This window comes from Amphiprion ocellaris, chromosome 7 (assembly GCF_022539595.1).
Source record: "Amphiprion ocellaris isolate individual 3 ecotype Okinawa chromosome 7, ASM2253959v1, whole genome shotgun sequence".
Lineage (NCBI taxonomy): Eukaryota > Metazoa > Chordata > Actinopteri > Pomacentridae > Amphiprion > Amphiprion ocellaris.
Window position 1 is genome coordinate 34,910,164 of NC_072772.1, and position 22,437 is coordinate 34,932,600.

The 22,437-nt window shown below is 38.6% G+C and overlaps 1 protein-coding gene across 3 annotated transcripts; it reads right to left on the reverse strand.

The window, feature by feature from the left end:
* Positions 1–538: 538 nt before the first annotated feature.
* Positions 539–19,204, reverse strand: LOC111583321 (S-arrestin-like). 3 transcript variants are annotated; one of them, XM_035958195.2, is made up of 17 exons: positions 19,064–19,204; positions 17,262–17,424; positions 16,537–16,600; positions 14,586–14,646; positions 13,835–13,879; positions 13,554–13,753; positions 12,157–12,216; positions 11,575–11,642; positions 11,353–11,488; positions 10,478–10,562; positions 10,323–10,395; positions 9,030–9,167; positions 8,719–8,796; positions 8,356–8,370; positions 8,175–8,227; positions 6,189–6,204; positions 539–2,707 (listed from the first exon to the last, which is right to left on the reverse strand). In XM_035958195.2, the coding sequence occupies exons 3-17, from the start codon at positions 16,582–16,584 to the stop codon at positions 2,614–2,616; spliced, it is 1,170 nt and encodes a 389-aa protein (XP_035814088.1). In that variant the 5' UTR covers positions 16,585–16,600; positions 17,262–17,424; positions 19,064–19,204; the 3' UTR covers positions 539–2,613. The 3 variants fall into 3 exon arrangements, with proteins under 3 accessions (XP_035814088.1, XP_035814087.1, XP_035814086.1); XM_035958194.2 differs by having other exon boundaries at positions 6,189–6,207; positions 17,244–17,424; positions 19,064–19,172; XM_035958193.2 differs by having other exon boundaries at positions 6,189–6,207; positions 19,064–19,170.
* Between the last annotated feature and the right edge of the window lie 3,233 nt (positions 19,205–22,437).

The window sequence follows — 22,437 nt, forward strand, 5'->3', positions numbered from 1 at the left end:
ACCAGTTTCTCTAATGAAATAATAAACAGAAGATTAAAAATCACGTGAAAACACTGTCAGCAACATGTTCCTTTAATTTGACAGGACAAGTTTTCATGAGAGAGGAAGCAGCACTGACTGGTTATTAACTAAAGAACACTATAATCAATAAATCTGTACAACAGCGGCGCCCCCTGCTGTCCACAGTCAGTCTGTACGTACAAATGTAGCTCTCACTGTTATTAGGAGCTTAAAAACTACAAATATGTGAAATTAAAGGTTAAAGCATTAAAATCATCATGTCCACATTAAAACCTCAGTATTTTAAATATCAACCTTTAAATATGAGTTTTATCATTTATATTTCAGCACAAATAACAACAACAAAATAAAAACAGGCAAATAAATGTCCTTCAAAGAAAACTGCCACTAATGTTGGAGTTTTTAACCATTAAATATGTTGCTGCTGATGAATTATAGAGAAATTTAGACATTAATATTGACTCACACAGTAAGAACACAGTGTTTAATCACATAATAAGAAATGAAACTGCAGATGTTCAGTAAAATCCTCAGAGAATCTTTTATTCGTTGTTGCTGAACTGTAAGAAAAACATTTCTGACTACAACATCATGTAAAGAGACAGAAACATAAAGAGGTTTCTACCAGTAATAAACTCAACTATCAGGTTTTAATTAAACCTACAAACACATTTCAGCTGTAAACAGTCTATTAGACAGATTAATAGTTTAAGCAGTTTTTACACTGTAATACCACTACAGACATCTACATAAGTCTCAATAACACAGACTGGCCTGCAAATGAAACATTTTCACCGTTTTCTTCATCTAAAACCAAACTGCTCATTAAGGGATGATGATCAGAAGAACTGATGATAGAAAAACTGTTGAACTCTGCCTTCCTGAAACACCTTAAAGTTAATAATACACTCATGATAATGTCGTAAATGTCATTTGTCATATGCCAAAAAAGAGATAAAACACACAATAAACGAGGTTACAGACAAATCTGAGGGATATCTTTATTACTGTGTTCAATTTTTTCTTTATATGTGGCATTAAAAACCAATCAAAAACCTGCTATTTTGACAGCAGGAGTTTGAAGTGAAACTCCACATTATTAAGCTGCAGGAGGAGCTCAGGTTGGATGGAGGGTGGAAACAGTCCAGACTCAACAGAAGCTGCTCAGTGTTGGTGGTTTTGGTCGATGGATATAAACAGGCTGCGTTCAAGTCAAGACGTTTTCTGAGTTTGAGACGACAGTGTTTTCAGAACCAAGAACCATCTTTAGCTGATATTTATGTTCAGTCATCACATTCACTTAACAACTTCTCTTCAACAGAAACCATAAATATTAATCTCGTCTCACATAGTCAGACCATTCTACAGTACAGAATGATCTGACGCCCCTCACGTTATTCTTTTGCAGAGGAAAAACAACTGGGCTTGTTCGTATTTCTGTAAATCAACCGCAGTCGTCTCTAAAGCTGTCCCATCCATCAACCCCAACCTCCTCCCAACACAGACTCTGTGGCTCTATAAATAGACTTCCTGTTTTACTTCTACCACTAGACAGTGTCATCATAATAAAACCTAAATCTGGGTCACAAGTTGCTAGCTTCAAAGACATCATTTTTCCACATGAGGGTTTGAATTCATGTTCAGAACAAAAAGACGTACAGTATTTTATTTGTGGCACAGAGCGCTGAGCTTCACCACCTTCTGTCAGAGTCACACCGAACTCTGAAAACTTTACGCAAATTGAAATTAAATTTAAATTGTTCTGTAACATGTTTGGGAATCTCGATGGCAGAATGGTTCAACTACTCACCACCTGAGTCAGCGGAGGAGAAACTACTCATCCTCTACTCACTAGTCTCAGAGTCAGACCATTCGACAGTACAGAATGGTCTGACTGTTCTATACTGTAGATGATCTGACTATTCTATACTGTAGAATGGTCTGACTGTTCAATACTGTAGAATGGTCTGACTGTTCTATACTGTAGAATGATCTGACGTTCTATACTGTAGATGATCTGACTATTCTATACTGTAGAATGATCTGACCGTTCTATACTGTAGAATGGTCTGACCATTCTATATTGTAGAATGATCTGACCCTTCTATACTGTAGAATGGTCTGACTATTCTATGCTGTAGAATGGTCTGACCGTGCTATAATGTAGAATGGTCTGCTACACCTTACTATCATTCTGCTGTGGGGGTAAAGCTGTATGAAATATACTTCCAGTGGGAGTCTTGTACTTGAAGTCTACATCCAGTGAGTCAGACTACTTACGTACTTAATTTAAAATACCTCATTAACAGTAAAAGTACTACAATCAGTGAGGTACTTTCTTTCAGAGGGAGCCGTATATTTAAATTTGAAGGTCATTTCTAGGTGACAGAGTTGTTTTGTTACACCTGTTAATGATGTTGCTTCCTGCTAGCGCCCCCTCCAGGCTGCGGAGTGCTTTACAGCCACACTCATCCGGATGGTTTATTTTGTCCTGAGGGTGGAGCTACAGGAAACACTCACTAAAAATAACCACGGTGAGCAGGATGAAGAACCAAACTGGACGGTGACCGCCCTGTTGGCCATCTTTGTAGTTCAGGCCTCGGTGGGCGACTCGTCGTCATCTCCGTAGACGATTCCCTTCAGATAGGCCCGTTTAAAGTCCTCAAACACCATGTCTTCTGGTTCACTGCAGCAGACAGAACACAGTCAGAACCACATAATGTCCTGTTAGAGGAACTGGTTCCGTCTGCAGAACAAAAATATCAAGGTAACAGGTTCCAAGGCAACGTGATTTGTTCAAGACAAGTTTTGGATTTGTTTTTGAAATGTTCTGGATTTAGTTTTGGACTTAAGACAATTTCTGGACTACTTTGAGAATGGTTTGTGGTTGAGTTTTGGACTGGTTTGGGACTCATTTTAGACTAGTTCCAGACTGGTTAGGAACATGTTTTAAGACTAACTTTGGACTGGTGTTTGGACTTGTTTTGGTCTAGCTTGGGAAAGGTTTTTGGGCTGTTTTAACTTAGTTTTGGACCAGTTTTTGGACTCCTTTTTGGAATGGTTCTGGACTCGTTTTACACTGGTTGTAGACATGTTTTAGGCAGGTTCTAAAAATGGTTTTGAAATGGTTCTGGATTTAGTTTAGGACTTAATTAAGACAGGTTTTGGACTGGTTTGGGACTTGTTTTTGGAATGGTTCTGGACTGATTTTAGACTGGTTTGGAACATATTTTGAGAATAGTTTTAGACTGGTTTTTGGATGTTTAAACTTGGTTTTGGACTTAGCTTGGGACTGATTTTTGGACTTGTTTTGGTTTGGGACTCATTTTGGACTTATTCAGCATAGTTCTGAACTGATATGAGGCTGGTTCTAGACTTCATTAAGACAGATTTGGGACTTATTTTGAGATTACTTTTAGACAGGTTTTTGGACTAGTCTAGTTTGGGAAAGGTTTTTGGGCTGGGTTAAACTGGTTTTGGACAGGTTTTTGAACTTGTTTTTGGAATGGATCTAGACTTGTTTTAGACTGGTTTTGGGCATGTTTTAGACTGGTTTTGGGCATGTTTTTAGACTGTTTTTTTGACTGGATTGGGACTGATTTTTGGACTGGTTGTGGATTGGTTTGGGACTAGTATTGGACTTATTTTAGACTAGTTCTGAACTGATACTAGTCTGGTTCTAGACCCTTTAAGACAGGTTTGGGATTTATTTCGAGAGTGGTTTTTGGACTTGTCTTAGGTTTGGACTTTTGGCTGATTGTTTTGGGCTAATATTTTATTTGTGGACCTTCTGGCTACAACACCAACTGACCCGCCAACAGCCAACAGCTCGTTCTCATCTTTCTCTTCTATCTGTGGCATCGTGTCATTTGAATAAAGCTGCATTTTAAGGAGGCCTTTTATAAAACCTGGTTCAGGGAGAATCCTGTCCTGGTCAAGATGTGATCATCGTTTAAAACTAAACCTGATCAGGCTAATTGGCTACATTAAACTCTTTTGTCTGAGTCAGAAAAGACGGCTGTTTGCATGCTGCCTTTGTATTTTTGTTCTGGGTAAAACCAGTCAGGTTATTATGACTCAGCTCTAACTAAAGGTGTGTTTTCAGGAAGTGTTGACTCCCATTTCAGGCCAGTCGTCCTACATATGAAGGTCCTCAGATAACCCGTCTCAGGTATGTGGACAGAAAGAAGTGTTTTATAATCTGGATCTTTTTTTTTTTTTTTTTATATTTTATTGGACCTTAGTGCAGCATTCGATACAATCGACCACAAACTTTTATTACAGCGACTAGAACATTCTATTGGCATTAAAGGGACAGCACTGGACTGGTTTAAATCCTACTTATCAGACAGGTTCCAGTTTGTGCATGTCAACAATGACTCTTCTGAGCATACTAGGGTTAATCATGGAGTTCCTCAGGGTTCTGTCTTAGGACCAATACTGTTCACATTATACATGCTTCCCTTAGGCAACATTATTAGGAAGCACTGTATTAATTTCCATTGTTATGCTGACGACACTCAATTGTATTTATCTATGAAGCCAAATGAAACTAATCAGCTAGCTAGACTGCAAGATTGTCTTAAGGACATAAAGACCTGGATGACCTATAATTTCTTACTACTAAATTCAGACAAGACTGAAGTCATTGTATTTGGCCCCAAACATCTTAGAGAATTGCTTTCAAAGCATATAGTTACTCTGGATGGCATTACATTGGCCTCCAGTACTACTGTGAGGAACCTCGGTGTTATCTTTGACCAGGACATGTCCTTTAACTCGCACATAAAACAAATCTGTAGGACTTCCTTTTTCCACCTGAGAAATATTGTGAAAATCAGGAACATCCTGTCTCAGAGTGATGCAGAAAAACTAGTCCATGCATTTGTTACTTCTAGGCTTGACTACTGTAATTCCTTATTATCAGGTTGTCCCAATAGCTCTCTGAAACATCTACAGCTGATCCAAAACGCTGCAGCCAGAGTACTGACGGGAGTTAGCAAGAGAGATCATATTTCTCCTATATTGGTTTCTCTTCATTGGCTCCCTGTTAAATCTAGAATAGAATTCAAAATCCTTCTTCTGACATATAAAGCTCTTAACAACCAATCTCCATCATATCTTAAAGACCTGATAGTACCATATTACCCTAGCAGAACTCTTCGCTCTCAGACTGCAGGCTTACTTGTTGTTCCTAGAATCTCTAAAAGTAGAATGGGAGGCAGAGCCTTCAGTTATCAGGCACCTCTCCTGTGGAACCAGCTCCCAGTTTGGGTTCGGGAGGCGGACACCCTCTCTATTTTTAAGACCAGGCTTAAAACCTTCCTTTTCGACAAAGCTTATAGTTAGGGCTGACTGGGTGACCCTGATGGGGTGAGCTGGTGTTTTCATTTGCACAACTGACTTCCCCTCTTGACGTCCCTTTAGTTTGCCCCTAGTTATGCTGCTATAGGCCTAGGCTGCTGGGGAACCTCTCTGGATGCACTGAGCCCTTCTCTAACTACCTATGTATTTACTATATATACCATTATTGCATTACATTCACTCTGTTTCTTTCTGTGTCCTTTCTCCGAGTGTCCCTGGTCCCAGAGCTGGATGCTGGATGCTTCAGATGTGTGGCTGTGTTTTATGGTCCTTGTGTCCCACCCCCCCACCTCTCTATCTCTACCCCTCTATCTGTATCCCTCTATCTCTACCTCTACCTCTCTACTTCTTCTGTCCCTCTCAACCCGCCCGGCCAGCAGGCAGATGGGTCCCCCCACATTAGAGCCGGGTTCTGCTCGAGGTTTTTTTTCCCTGTTAAAAGGGTGTTTTCCTTGCCACTGTCGCCTTTTGGCTTGCTTTGGGGGTCAGGCATATGGGTTCTGTAAAGCGTCTCGAGACAATTTGACTGTAATTGGCGCTATATAAATAAAATTGAATTGAATTGAATTGGATGCACACGTGTGATGGAGGCTGAACAATAAACTGAATAGACTGAAATAAAAACCAGATCAATCCTCTGATTACAGAAAACTGATCTGAGAGCTTGAAGCCAGAATATTTCCTGATATAACATGTTTGCTATCATCAACTTTCTGCAGAAATTCAAAACCAGACAGAATGAGCTAAAGACGACCTATGAGCTGCTGATTCACCGACTGGATGTAAGAAGGCAGAAATCTTACCTCTCCTTGACTGGAGCTGCTGCAGTGAAGCAAAGACAAGAGAAAATATGAACTAAAATAAAATCAGGTTTGGTCCAAAAACACAAACATAAAGCTTCAGTCTGTTTGCATGGGTCTAATTATCTCATAAATGATAAATATTAGCTTCTAACAGCATCACAAAGACTATAAAGTTCCGTAAAACCCAGAGTTATATGAACACTTTTACTCTTTAAAAAAGTTTTGGTTCCATATCTTTCAAATACTTAAACTTATCAATGAATTTACAGAAACAAATTAATTTAGAAGAGATAAGTTTATATGTCTAATAGAAAATTACCATTAACCTGTAACATTTTTTTAAAGAAAATAGGTTTTTACATTAAAAAAACACTGTAATTAAATTAGTTTGGAATAAATTTTTTACTAATATTTGATTTATATTTAATAGATGAATATATAAAAGGGGTAATTACATTGTTTTTACATGTTTAAATGTCTTCAACTGTACATTAAAAAGACAGAAAGTAAGGCTACAATTAAGGTTAAAAACTGATATTACTTTATTATAGTTTACTTTTCTAGAAAAACAAACTGGAAGAAAAGCTGCTGAAAAATGATGCCATGAAACATTTTTCCACTTCCTGTAAAATGGTATAAAATCAGTTCTGTCAGTTACAGTCTGGGAAACTAAACAAATATTATCAGGAGAAAATAAAACCACATTTATCTGTGTTTCTTTCACAATAAACACAGTAAATGTACATGAAGTGTTACAGAATAACCTGCAGAGTTTCACATTTAACAAACTGCTGCTTAAAATATAATTAAACAAATGATAAAATATGAAAACTGCTGCTAATTATTACAAATAACTCATCTACAGTCCTACAGGTGTCTGTTGGTTTGTTAAGCAGCTTGTTGTTGTGTATCGCTGACATCAGTTTATCATGTAAACAAGGATCTGCGTCACGTCCGTTAGATTAACACACAGATTATTGCTGATCAATAGAGATTAAACACACACACATACATACACCGTACACACAACCATATACACACAGACAATTAACAATAGACTAACTGGGAATTATTAACACTCTCAGAGTTGATTCCAGCTTGTCTTAAACTCAATAATTCTGGTTGGAGGTCATTAAATGTTACATAAGTCGTCGTCATGGTGCCCCTTTACTAGCTAAATTCCAACAATGCTCTCTGCTTGCCAACATGAACTGTAGTCTGAGTGACGCCTCCTCTGGACTCAGTATTAAACAGTAAGAGGCTTCACCTGGTGGAACAACCAGGAAGTACAGCTGATCTATGATACATTTACTGACATCATGTAGAGAAAACAGGTTTTCTACATCTTTTGGAGTTTGTGGAGCCTCAGAACATCCTACCATCTAATACTACATTTGCCCTCTAACACTACATTTACCCTCTAACACTACCTTTACCCTCTAATACTACATCTACCCTCTAATACTACATTTACCCTCTAACGCTACATTTACCCTCTAATGCTACATTTACCCTCTAATGCTACATTTACCCTCTAACACTACATTTACCCTCTAATACCACATTTACCCTCCAAGACTACATTTAGCCTCTAACACTACATTTACCATCTAATACTACATTTACCCTCTAACACTACATTTACCATCTAACACTACATTTACCCTCTGATACTACATTTAACCTCTAATACTACATTTGCCTTCTAACACTACATTTACCCTCTGATACTACATTTAACCTCTAATACTACATTTACCCTCTAACACTACATTTACCCTCTAAAACTACATTTAGCCTCTGACACTACATTTACCCTCCAAGACTACATTTAACCTCTAATACTACATTTACCCTCTAAGACATTCATGGAAAATCAGAATTTTTTTAGTTTTTTACAGGATCTTGTTGGAGCCACTGGTTTATTATTTACAGGAGACTTGACCTTTTGTTGAGTTTAACGTCTGATTCTCGAGGAGATGTTACCTGGTTCAGGTTTGGGATTCATCAGCCTGAAGGGAACCTCCAGAGACACTTCACTGTGAGCAGAGAGACAGCTGTGAGTCCAGATGTTACCTCGGGTGGACAAAGTTTGACTATGAAAAGTGTTTTAAAGTCTGATTGATTGATTGATCGATCGATCGATCGATCGATCGATTGGACATACCTTGATCCCACCATCCTGATGGAGTCCAGCAGCAGAGAGCAGAGACATGATGAGTTCACTGACACTCAGGAAGCTTCACTACTTCGACTCATTGCATTCATTTGGAGTTATGGGTAACATTAGTTGTTGAGTTAAAACTCTTATAGAAGGTGGAGTCATGTTGATTTTTGTTTCATTTTCGTTGCACCAAACTCAAGAGCTCAGGAGTTATAACTTAAGATCTAATCAAGCTGGAGTCCTGAAACCTTTCAGGTTCATGGATTCATTGATATCTAGATAAAACTCAACTCCTCAATGGACTCTGTTTAAACTTCAGTCATCTGTAATCATGGAGTCAGTTTGAATGTAAGAGTTCAGACTCACCCTGAGGCGATCATCCTCACCACCACCTTATAGGAGACCAACATCCCCTGAACCTCCTTCAGCACTTCCTGTTTCACACTGACAGAGACACAGATACCGTCAAAAACATCCACCTTCAGAGTCTGAACATCAAACTCTGAGCGACAAATATGAGACAGAACTATTAAAAACTGTAACCAAATCACTTTTACATCCCCTTTACGTGTCACAATCCAGAGACTAAATCTGTTTTGTTGTTTATTTTTTCTCTCTTTAACTCTAAGCATTAGAGTTCCTGGAGTGTTTGGACGGTTCACAGTGTTGTCTCGTACATGCTGGATGAAGCCAGGTTGGTATCTTCATGTTTGAGTCGTCCGTCCAGAGCGAGTCCCCTTCGGTCCTTATTATGAGCCAGCAGAGGATACAGGGTGTACTCCTTCTTCAGGCTGGTACCGGAGGGCACAGAGTCGCTGGAAACCAAACCACAAACACAGATCAACTCAAAAACAGCCCAAAATAACTGAATATTTCTCCAAGGCAATTCAAACCTTGTCAGAATTGATTTAAAAATTGTCTAAAGTGACTCAAAATATAACTTAAACCTTGTTCACATTCACTGAAAAATGGTCCAACAAGACAGAAATGGGCAAAAATGTCTAAAATGACTCAAAATTGTTCAAAATAACTTGAAACTTGTCCAAGTTGACTCAAACTTTGTTAAAAAATTTAACCTGAAATTGGTCAGAAATGACTCAAAAAAAGTGTGAGATAACTCAAATATGGTCCAAAATAACTCTAAACTTCTCTAAATTTACTCAAGCTTTGTCCCAAATGACAAAGTTTAAAACAATCTCAAAATGTAGCTAAAATGTCTAAAAAATGGTACCTAATAAATTAAAACCTGTTCAAATTCACTCAGAAACTTTCTAAAATGACAGAAATGGCAAAAACGTCTAAATGGTTCAAAACATGTCAAAATTTACTCAAAACCTGTCTAAAATATATATAAAATTATGTAACGTTTGTCAAAAGTGACTCATAATGATTCAAAATAATGTCTATTCTATCATATTTCTGTCTAATCTATTGAAATTGACTTGAAATGTTTCAAATGACTCCAAAAAATCTGAAATACCCCAAGAATGGTTAAAAATGTCTTAAAACTGTTCAAACTTAATTACTAATATATATTAAAAAAGCATATTGACTCAAAAATGGCAAAAACTACTCAAAATTAGGCAAAAATGACTGCAAAATACTACAAAATGATCGAACAATTGTCCAAAATAACTCCAAAATGATCCAGAATACTTTGAAACGTCTAAAAACCAAAGAATTTACTCAAAAATCGTCTAAAGTGACTAGTCCATGATGACTTGAAAACTGTCAATAATTGCTCCAAATTTGTACAAAATGTCTACAGATTTGTACAAAATGATCAGCAAAATAACTTTAAACGTCAACAAGTTTACTCAAAAACCGGCTAAAACAACAAACAACAAACAGTCTATTATGACTCGAAAACTGTCCAAAACGGTCCAAAATATCTTGAAACATTGGCAAATCCACTCCAAAAGTTTCCAAAATGATTTCATTGAATGACTGAAGTGAGCAGTCAAACTGACCTGGTCTCTTCTTTGGCCACAGATTTGACGTATTTGTCGTTGGAGTAAAGAACAACGTTGGTCACCTGCTCAACTGAAGACAAACAACAAACGATGATAAAAACAATCGTAGTGTCTCATCTGCAGAATTAAACAGAGACATGACAGAAGTCTACCTGACACACTGATGTCTTTGATGTTCCTGCTGGATGAGTTGGTGATTTCAACGTTGGCTTTGAGCGGCTCACCGTGATAGAAGGTCTGCACACACAAGGATGGACTGTCAGACTGTCATATGTTTAACTGGTACATGAAGGGTCCGAAATGACAAAACATGTCTACAACAATTACGCAAGTGTCCAAAATAACTTCACATCTGTCCAAATACACTTAAGAGACTCCAGTAAGACTTTACGTTCTTCCATATTGGCTCATAAATTGTCTAAAACAACAAAAATTTGTCAAAGTTGACTCAGAAATTGTCCCAAGTGACAAAAATGTGTTTAAGTGACCAATCAGTTATTCACAATGACTCAAAAGGGTTCAAAATCATGTGTAAGCCTGTCCAGAATGACTCGATAATGGTTTAAATGGACAAAAAAAATGTCCAAACATCTAAATATTGAGCTAAATATTGTGGAACCTGTCCAAAGTAACACCAAAGTTGTCCAGAATATACAAAGAAATGTGTTAAAAATGGCTCAAAACAAGTTCAAAATGGCTCAAAATGGTCCAAAACAACAAATGAATGCAAAAACAGTCTAAAATGACTATAAATGGTCCAAAATGACAATAAATGGTCTAGAATGACAATAAATGGTCTAAAACGAGAACAAACTTCATTAGATTTGGTTAATGCTTCAGATGCATCCACATGACAAAGACGTCAGGAAGCAGAAAATCTCTTTTCAGTTTCTGACTGATGGATGTTGGTGATATTGTAATCATTTCAGCTGGTTTTGGAATCAGAAGATTCATAAACCGTGTTGAAGATGAACAGTTAGAACATCTGCTGACATCATTCTGAGGTTCTGATCTGGTTCTGACCCACCTCTTTAGGGAGGCTCAGTTTAACATGCAGAGGTTTCTCAGACATCAGGAACTCGAAGGTGGTTTCTGCTGTTGGAACAACTTTACTGCTCTCCGGACTGAACTGGATCTTCCTGATGTTGAGACGAACAGAACTCCTGCAGAGAACACAAGAAGAACATGGAGGACGTTGAGGAACTGGCTGGTTCTGTTCACAGGTTCTGCTTCTTGAGGTTTCACTCACTGTTTGTCGACCTTGTCGTCCTGGATCTCTCCACAGAACGCCTTCACCTCGAACTCCACGGCACATTTCTGTCCAGAAGATCAACAAGATTAAACAGAAAACACTCATCAAATAAAATAAGCTAGAATATCTGAGGAAACAACAACTAGAGGTTGTAGGTAGATGGATAGATGGATGGATGACGATGGATGGATGGATGGATGACAATGGATGGATGATAACCGATGGATGGATGGATGACAATGGATGGATGGATGGATGATAACGGATGGATGGATGGATGACAATGGATGGATGGATGGATGATAACCGATGGATCGATGGATGGATGATAATCAATGGATGGATGGATGGATGGATGGATGACAATGGATGGATGGATGGATGATAACGGATGGATAGATGGATGGATGATAATGGATGGATGATATTGGATGGATGATAATGGATGGATGGATGGATGGATGAAAATGGATATTAATGGATGGATCATGATGGATGGATGGATGGATGGATGGATGGATGGATGGATGGATGGATGGATGGATGGATGGATGGATGGATGGATGGATGATCCTCTACCTTCCCTACGTCAGACGGTCCAGGCTGCAGAGCCACAGAACACGGAAGGTTGTCTGGAAACTGAAACACAAATTTGTTTTATTGATTTTACATTTGAGACAGTTTGATCATCTCTTCAACTGTTCTGTCATTTTATCTACTGTTTCATCTGTTTTATCCTCCAAATTGCTCAAGATACAGGTTTTAACAACTTTGGTGAGTTATTATTGATGGTTTCGACACTTTAGTGTGGTAATATCCAGGTTTACTTACAAGTTGGTTATTAATATTGAGGTCATTTGAACTGGTATGCATTAATATACAGGTTTTGATATTTTGGTGTGTTAATGTCCAGATTTTGACACTTTTGTGCCATAATTTTCAGGTTTTTGACCCTTTTCTTTATTAATATCTCGGGTTTTGACACCTTTGCACATTAATATCCAGGTTTTGTACATTTTTGTGTGCCAATATCCAGGTTTTCACAACTTTTGTGCATTAATATCAGGGGTTTTGGCACTTTTGTGTTATTATCCAGGTTATTTAAACTTTGATGCATTAACATTGAGGCTTTTACATATTAATTATTAATATTGAGAGTTTTGACACTTTAGTGTGTTTATGTCCTGATTTTTTATACTTTGGTGCATTCATATTCAGGTTTTTGACATTTTTGCTTATTAACATCTCGGAGTTTGACACTTTGTGCATTACTATTTAGGTTTGTGACACTTTGGTGTATTATTATCCAGGTTTTTGACTATTTGTGCATTAATATCCATGTCTATGACACTTTTGTGTGTTAATATCCAGGTTTTCCCAACTTTTGTGCATTATTATCAGGGTTTTTGACACTTTCTGTGTTAATAGCCAAGTTTTTGAAACTTTAGTGCATTAATATTGATTTTTTTTTTTTTTTTTTATACTTTGGTAGGTTTTTAAGAATTTAGTGCTGTAATATCCATTTTTTTTTGTTTTAGACATTTCAGTATCAATATCCAGATTTATAACATTCAGTAATAACACATTTTTTCCATACTTTGATATGTTTTTATCCAAATTTTTGACACTTCGGTGCATTAATATCCAGGTTTTATACATGTTTGTGTGTCACCATTCAGATTTTCTCAACTTTTGTGCAACAATATCAAAGTTTTTGACACTTTTGGTGTTAATATTCAGTTTTTTGAAACTGGTGCATTAATATCTAGGTTTTTTACATTTAGATACGATGAGATTTACATTTTTCACAGTTTGACATGTTATTATCCAAGTTTTTAACACTTTGGTACAATGATATCCAGGGTTTTGGCACTTTGCATTGCTCTTGAGTGGAAACAAGTTGTCTGGATTAAACCTGGGTCTGTATTAGAACCTCAGTTTAGACGTAACATCTGGATTGCCGGGGGGTTCCTCACCTCGAAGAAGAAGGGAAAGGCGTTGTCTCCCAGCTTTCTCAGCAGCTTCTGCTGGATCTTGTTGTGGGTCAGCTTCTCTTTGTCCTGCAGCTCAGGATAAACCTGCCGGGTGACCACGAACAGATCCCTCCTGAAGGCCACGCCCATCACATCCATGTCCTGGCGGCCGTAGCGGAACGTACACGACAGCATCACGTAGACTGAAGACATGAACAGGAGTTATTAGACAGGAAGCACCAGGAGAACCCACAGGAAGGAGGTAGAACATTCAACAGACTGACCTTTCCTCCCCTTCAGCTGCACCGGATCGATCAGGATGACGCCGTCTGTTGGAACGAAAAAAAAAACATCTGAAGACCAACATCTTCACACCACGACTGCATCAAACATACTTTAACAAGTTTCAGTCTAATGTGGAGGAACATCTGGATGATATTTATCTTTTCCATTAATGTCGATACTTTTCTGTTTCGGCTAATATTTACATTTCTCTATTTTGAGCTTGTTTATTTCAGAAGCTGCTGTTGCTTCTTCTTCAATCTTCAAACCATAAACTATGCTGCTGATGCCAACATCTGTTAACCAACAAGTTCTAATTGTGTTTTAATGTAACATTTAAAGAACATTTTTAAGGCTATTTCTCATTTCCGATTATAGAAGATATAAAAATCAACATTCCCAGGTTTCTGGATATTCAGGTTCTATGATGACAGAAGAAGAATTTTCAGAAGATGTTCTCTAGATGATGGTTTATAAAACATTCCAGTAACGTGACGATTAAAAAAGGACATTTCTACCTGAAATATTCTGAGAACGTTTCATAAAACATGTTCCACAGTGTTAGAGGACAACAGGGAACGTTCTAAAGGCAACATTTAGAAAACATTTTCAGGATGTTGTCGATGCCTCAGATAAAAACTTCAGTATTTCATGCTGATCCAATGGATTCATTGATACTTTTAGCAAAACAACTAAACAAACCTGAAGATGACAAACAGAAAACAACAGTTTGTTTGTTTGGTTCAAACTCACCGACTGGATCAACGAAGTCACAGTGATCCACAAAATCTCTCTTTGCCATGTAGACGGCCACCTGAAGTACACACAGTACTACTGTTAGTACTACTGTTAGTACTACTATTAATACCACTATAAATACTATGACTACCACCTGAAGTACACACAGTACTACTGTTAGTACTACTGTTAGTACTACTATTAATACCACTATAAATACTATGACTACCACCTGAAGTACACACAGTACTACTGTTAGTACTACTGTTAGTACTACTATTAATACCACTATAAATACTATGACTACCACCTGAAGTACACACAGTACTACTGTTGGTACAACTGTTAGTACTACTATTAATACTACTATAAATACTATGACTACCACCTGAAGTACACACAGTACTACTGTTGGTACAACTCGCATTACTGTTACCACTGAGACAGAGCAAAAACAGTACTACTGCTAGAGTGTTAGAAGTATTACTCCTGCTGCTACTACTGGTTTTGCTACTGTTATTACTACTGTTACTACTATTGTTAGTACTGGCACTACTCCTGTTGCTACTTTAGCTACTTTTGTTAATGCTTATACTACTGTTGGGACTGTTAGTACTACTGTTAGTACAACTACTACCATCTGAGAAAGAGCAGAAAGAGTACTCCTCTTACTACAGTTACTATTGTTACTACATTTACTATCGTTACTACAGTTACTCCTGTTACTACAGTCCATACAGTTCCTAAAGTTACTACAGTCCCTACAGGTACTACAGCCTCTACAGGTACTACAGCTCCCACAGGTACTACAGCCTCTACAGGTATTACAGTTCCTACAGGTATTACAGCCTCTACAGGTACTACAACCTCTACAGGTACTACAGTTCCTACAGGTACTACAACCTCTACAGGTGGTACTACAGTTCCTACAGGTATTACAGCCTCTACAGGTACTACAGGTACTACAGGTACTACAGCCTCTACAGGTACTACAACCTCTACAGGTACTACAGTTCCTACAGGTACTACAGCCTCTACAGGTGGTACTACAGTTCCTACAGGTATTACAGCCTCTACAGGTACTACAGTTCCTACAGGTACTACAGCCTCTACAGGTACTACAGCCTCGACAGGTACTACAGCCTCTACAGGTACTACAGCCCCTACAGGTACTACAGCCTCTACAGGTACTACAGTTCCTACAGCCCCCACAGTTCCTACAGGTACTATAGTCCCTACAGGTACTACAGTCCCTACAGGTACTACAGTCCCTACAGGTATTACAGCCTCTACAGGTACTACAGCCTCTACAGGTACTACAGCCTCTACAGGTACTACAGTTCCTACAGGTATTACAGCCTCTACAGGTACTACAGTTCCTACAGGTACTACAACCTCTACAGGTACTACAGTTCCAACAGGTACTACAGCATCTACAGGTACTACAGTTCCTACAGGTACTATAGCCCCTACAGGTATTACAGCCTCGACAGGTACTACAGCCTCTACAGGTACTACAGTCCCTACAGGTACTACAGTTCCTACAGCCCCCACTGTTCCTACAGCCCCTACAGGTACTACAGCCCCTACAGGTACTACAGTCCCTACAGGTACTACAGTTCCTACAGCCCTCACAGTTCCTACAGTTCCTACAGGTACTACAGCCCTCACAGTTCCTACAGGTACTACAGTCCCTACAGATACTACAGTCCCTACAGGTACTACAGTTCCTACAGCCCCTACAGGTACTACAGCCTCTACAGGTACTACAGTCCCTACAGGTACTACAGTTCCTACACCCCTCACAGTTCCTACAGGTACTACAGCCCGTACAGGTACTACAGCCTCTACAGGTACTACAGTCCCTACAGGTACTACAGTTCCTACAGCCCTCACAGTTCCTACAGGTACTACAGTCCGTACAGGTACTACAGTTGCTGCTACTACACGATGAGCTGTGACTGACCGACTTGTCTCTGGAAACCTTCTTGTAGACGACATGTTTTGGACTCATGATGAAGAATCTTCACCTGCAGAACAAACAGAAAAACAGAAAAAATTTAAATCATCAGTTCAGAATCTGCAGCTTCTTTAACAAACATCTTCCTCAGTAGCTGAACATCAGTTTAACTTGTCATCCTGTTGAACAGCTAAATGAACCATGACACTGTTTCCATGGAAACCAGCATCTCACAAACCCAAACCAACAAAGTTATCAGCAGTTTATCAGCTACTAATACTTGAAATCAGATGTTTATAAAAGCTGCTGTTGGTTTGTACTTAATAAAGTACTTGTTAATGTACCTGTTAATATATCCTCATTCAATAATCAATAACTGAAAACACAAATCAATATTTTAATCAGTTCCAGTTTGTCTTGAACACATTAACTCTGGTTGGAGGTCATTAAGCATCACATAAGTCTTTGTCATGGTGCCCCTTTGCTAGCTAAACTCCCACAGTCCTCTCTGCTTTAACATGAACTCTTTAACATGGTCTCTACAGTATTAAACAGTAAGAGGCTCCACCTGGTGGAACAACCAGGAACTACAGCTGATCTACATTTACCAATCTACATCCAGTTTACAGCTTCACCAGCAGGTAAATATGAGTAATATATAAGTAACTGAACTAAACACATCCAGTTGATTTTATTAAACGATCTGAACAAACCTGAGGAAAGCGACTGACCTGAAGCAGCAGCAGTGGTGATGATGATGATGAAGAGGACCACAGCAGGTTGAATGAGCTGCTCACAACAATCAGCTGTATTTATAATCTACAGACGCTCTGGTCAGCAGACGGATCATTACAGAGACAGTAATCTGCTCCGACGCTGCTTCTAATCAGGACACTGAAGGAAAACACAAACTGAAAATGAAACTGAATGAAGACCCTAAAGTCGTGTTTTTATTTAGTCGGTCTGAGTTACTGATGGACAGACTGAAGGACAAACATAGTTTTATTAATGTCAAAAATTAAAAGGAGAAGCTGAACGTCAAATCTGAGCAGCTGTTGTCGCTTTGTTGTTTTGTTTGTCATTTTGTGCCTCGATGTGAGAATTTTGCTTCCTTTTTGTCATTTTAATGATCTTTTGCGGTCATTTTGTGTCCCGTTGTGATAATTTTACATCCCTTTGTGCCATTTTGCATCCTTTTATATTGTTTTGTGCCTCCTTATTGTCATTTTGCCTCCCCTTTGTTGTCATTTTGCATCAAAGTGATAATTTTGCAGCCCCTTTTGGTGATTTTGCAACTATTTTCTGATCATTTTGTGGTCATTTGGTGTAAATTTGAGACAATTTCACGTCAATTTTTGGTTATTTTGTGACCATTTTACATCACTTTGTGATCATTTTGCTTCCCGTAGTTGTCATATTATTTTTAACCCCTTAGTTGTTATTTTGCATGTCTTTATGCGTCACCATTGCTGTTTTGTTTGTCCTTGTGTGCCCCAGTGTGATAATTTTGCTTCCTTTTAGGCCATTTTGTGTCACTTTGCATTCTGTCTGCATGCCTGGATATTTTTTCATGCCTCTTTAGTGTCATTGTGAATCTTTTTGTAGTCATTTTGCATCACTTTCTTGTCATTTTAATGTCCTTTTTTAGTTGTTTTGTGTCCCACTATGATAATTTTGCTTCCCTGTATGTCATTTTCCATCCTTTAATATCCTTTTGTGCCTTCCTATTGTCAATTTGCCTCCCTTTTGTCATCATTTGTGTCACTGTGGTCTTTCTGCATCCTTTTTCTTGTTATTTTAATGTCCCTCTTGTTCTCATTTTGGTTACTGTTGCTTTACATTTTGCATCCTTTTGTTTGTGGTCATTTGCAATAATTTTCTGGTCGTTTTGTGTTTTCTGTGGTCATCTGGAGTCAATTTGAGATAATTTTACATCCATTTTTGGCTATTTTGCATCAATGTGTTTCTTTTTTTGCGTCTTTTGGTTGCTATTTTGTGTCCCAAAGTGATCATTTTGCATCCCTGTTTGATGATTTTACTAACATTTTGTGTCACTTTGTTTCAGAGGAGCTTCAGTTTCCATCATCAGTATTGATAATAATATTGATCATCATCTATCTGACAGGTAGTTCGTTATGTCACATGTGATCAGCAGGACGAGACTCTGCTGAGCCGATAATCTGCTCTGAGGATGACTCAGCAGTCTGAGTGCTGACAGCAGCAGCTTAACACCTGAAGATACAATACACACCTGAACACACACATGAATACAAAACACACACCTGAATACAAAGCACACACCTGTAGCTGTACACTGGGGGCTAAACAGGTAAACTGGCCTCTGGTTTAGTTCTGATCAGAAACAGACTCACCTACATCACCTGTTCAGTTCTTCCAGGTGAGTCAGCTACAGCTTCAGGTGTCACTCTGAGGATCTTTGTCACATTAAAACACATTTTTCTAAAACTAAACTATATCTTATTGGTTTCAAAACATTCTCAGACTGTGTGAATTAATAAAAACTGGAACTGACCATCAGCCAATCAGTGCAGAGCTTCATTCATGAATCATCAGCAGCAGCTTAGCTCCGCCCCCTCTGGTCTCGGACTCTTGCTGTGAAAACCTCTGCAGAAAACCGAGGAACTAATTTATCAGTGTACAGCCTCCTTCCTTCCTTCATTCTCTACATCTTTGCAAAACTAAGGCACAAATTAACCTTTTTAAATCAAATTTTTTTGAACAACTTACCGTTGACAAGGGACCAGATTGCTGACGAGGTCTGACCTTACAACAACCGACTGGCAGATGTTTGAGGAAGCAGCTGAAGGTGAAATCAGTGAGTAAACAGCCTCAGTGATTGGTTATATCAGTAAGACCTCCATTTGTACTGACCCCAATCAAAAACCAAAAACTAGACCAGAGTGAACCTCTGCCTTCAACTCATTGGACGTTTAGGTTTACAAAGCAACCAAGTATGACTCTGAAAACCCATCAGAGGTACCAAGAGAGACTACAGGGAAAAGGTGGAGTCCACATCCCACAGTCACAGATTACACTGGTGAAGTGAAGCTGTGCACTTCATCACTTCCGGACGACTTGAACACTTTCTACGCCCAGTTTGATGCCAACAACAACAAACCGGCCACCAGACTATATGTGGACAAAGATGAACTCATACTCACCCTAGAGTGAGTCGTAGTCAGATAGGCCTTCAAGAAAGTAAACTCCGAAAAAGTACCAGGTCCTGATGGCGAATGCTGACCAACTACTCACCCTAGGGTGAGTATCCCACCTAGTAGTCAGACGGACCTTCAAGTAAACACCGACAAAGCACCAGGTCCTGAAGACATGTCTTAACAAACTTCCTGGGGTGTTTACCAACATCTTCAACATCTCTCTGAGCGGATCCACAGTCCATCTTTGAATCCTCCATCAGTGTTCCAGTCCCAAAGACAGCAGCAGTCTCCAGCCTTAATGACCTTCACCCTGTAGCACCGATATCAGTCATCATGAAGTCAGAACCGACATTTGTGCCTCCTTCCCTGATATTGAAGCTCAATAATCTGGGTCTGGAGAATTCAATCTGCTGCTGGATTTAAGGCTTCCTGACCAACCACTGCTCCTCTACGTTGTTCCTCGACACAAAGACGCCTCAAAGTTTATGTCCACAGGATCCGTCTATATCGTGCATCCCATTCAATGTCTATGTGAAACACACCACGTTGCATTCTGGTTGCGTTGCGGTGCAATGTAGACTTGACCTGGTATATTTGGTGCGGGGAGCGGAGGTCTAACGCATCGTGAAACTTTCAGAAGATGTCTAAATTAGCCGTCATTGAAGTAAAACGAAAACAGATTCAGCAGTTTATTTCTCGCCTCGAATGTTTTCAGAAATATTTTTTGTTGAACAGTGTTTGCAATAAAAGAGAAAGTTTGCGACTGAGGTGCCATGTCAGTCCGACTCCTCTACAAGATTTGAGGTCTGAAGGTCAGTCATTTGACCTCCTAGTGGCCGATTGGGGGCGATTTTCAGATGTGGTGGGTTTCCAGGCGAGCAAAAACACCCCGGTAGATACGTGTCTACCATGATGGTAAACACATACCATTATGGTACGTGCCTACCATCATGATATGTATCTACCAGGGTGTTTTTTCTCGTAGACCTTAAGTCCGTTCGCAAACTTTCTCTTTAATTACGAAAACAGTTCAGCAAAAAGTATTTCTGAAAGCATTCAGGGTGAGAAATAAGCTGCTGAATCTGTCCTCGTTTTAGTTCGACGGCTAGTTTAGACGTTTTCCGAAAGTTTCACGATGTGTCGGACCGCCACTCCCCACACCGAATTTAGTCAAGTCTACTTCATGCAAATGAGTTGCGGGGCGACGCAACCAGCATGCAAGACGGAGTGTATACCTGAATGAGAGAGTTCAGGTAGTTAGGAGCTGTTTTCATTCTGTTTTGAAGGGAAATGTCACTTTACCTCAATAAAACTTCTAATACAGCACAGTAAAACAACCCCATTATAAGCAAAAGTACTGCTTAAGTACAGAGCAGTAAAATGTAGCTCTACATGGTAATGTCAAGTACAACATAACTGTACCTGATCCTCTTCAGTCGTTCATCCATGGTCCACTGCAACATTAAAGACTTTTATTTTGGAAATATGATGTTCCTTGCGTCTTCCAGAAGGCTCTTATTGTGAAAATTATTATTATTTCAGTGGATCTTGTGCTGAAATAAAAGCTGCAGATTTTAGGTATTATTTTCAGTTCATGTTTACAGCAGCAGCACAAATACTCCATCTGCTGGAGGAATTGTGGTACTACCCAACAGACAACAAATACACAACAGATACACAACTCACCATCAGTCACAAACGCAATCAGCTCATATCCTCAACATGAACACACAGTGAAAATAAATGGTGTTTGTTTCATTTTTGAGTAATTTTGTGTCAACTTGTGATCAATTTATATCGATTTTTGGTCATTTTGCGTTTTTTGTAGTTATTTTTGTCTCACTGTTGTCATTTTGCATCAATTTTCTGGTTATTTTGTGGTCATTTTGCATCACTGTCACTTTGTATTTGTTTTTTGTAATTTTGCACCTTTCTGGGATCATTTTGTGATAATTGTACATCCAGTTTGGGTTGTTTTCTATGTGGTCATTGTGTGAATTGTCATTTTGCGTCACTTTGCGGTTTTTTTTGGTCATTTTGTGGGTGTTTTGATCATTTTGCACTAATTTTCTGGTCATTTGGTGTCAACTTGAGATTATTTTGCATCCAGTTGTGGTCATTTTGCATTTTTTGTGGTCATTTTGCATCACTGTTGTCACTTTGTGTTTGTGTTTTGCGATTCTATGTACCTTTGTGATAATTTTGTCTGTCATTGTGCATTTTTGTGGTCATTTTGTGTCAACTTATGATCAATTTACATCCGTTTGTTGTCATACTGCATCACTGTTGTCACTGTACATTTCTTTGTGGTCACTTTGTGGATTTTAATTTTGTGTCACTCTTGACAGTTTGTGTTTCTTTGTGATCATTCTGTGGGTCTTTGTGGTCATTTTGTGTCTATTTTGTGGTCATTTGTTGTAAATTTTAGATCATTTTACATCTATTTGTGGTCATTTTGTGTTTCTTTTTGGTGATTTTATTTTTTTTAATTTTGTGTACCTTTGTGGTCTTTTTGTGTCTCTATGTGGTCATTGTGTGAATTGTAATTTTGCATCTCTTTGTAGTCACTGTGTTTGTTTTTGGTCATTTTGGTTTTTTTTGTCATCATTTTGCATACTGTTGTCAATTTGTGTTTCTTTTAATTCTGTGTACCTTTGTGATAATTTTGTGTGTCACTGTTTTTTGCGGTCATTTTGTGTCAACTTGTGATCAATTTACATCCATTTGTCGT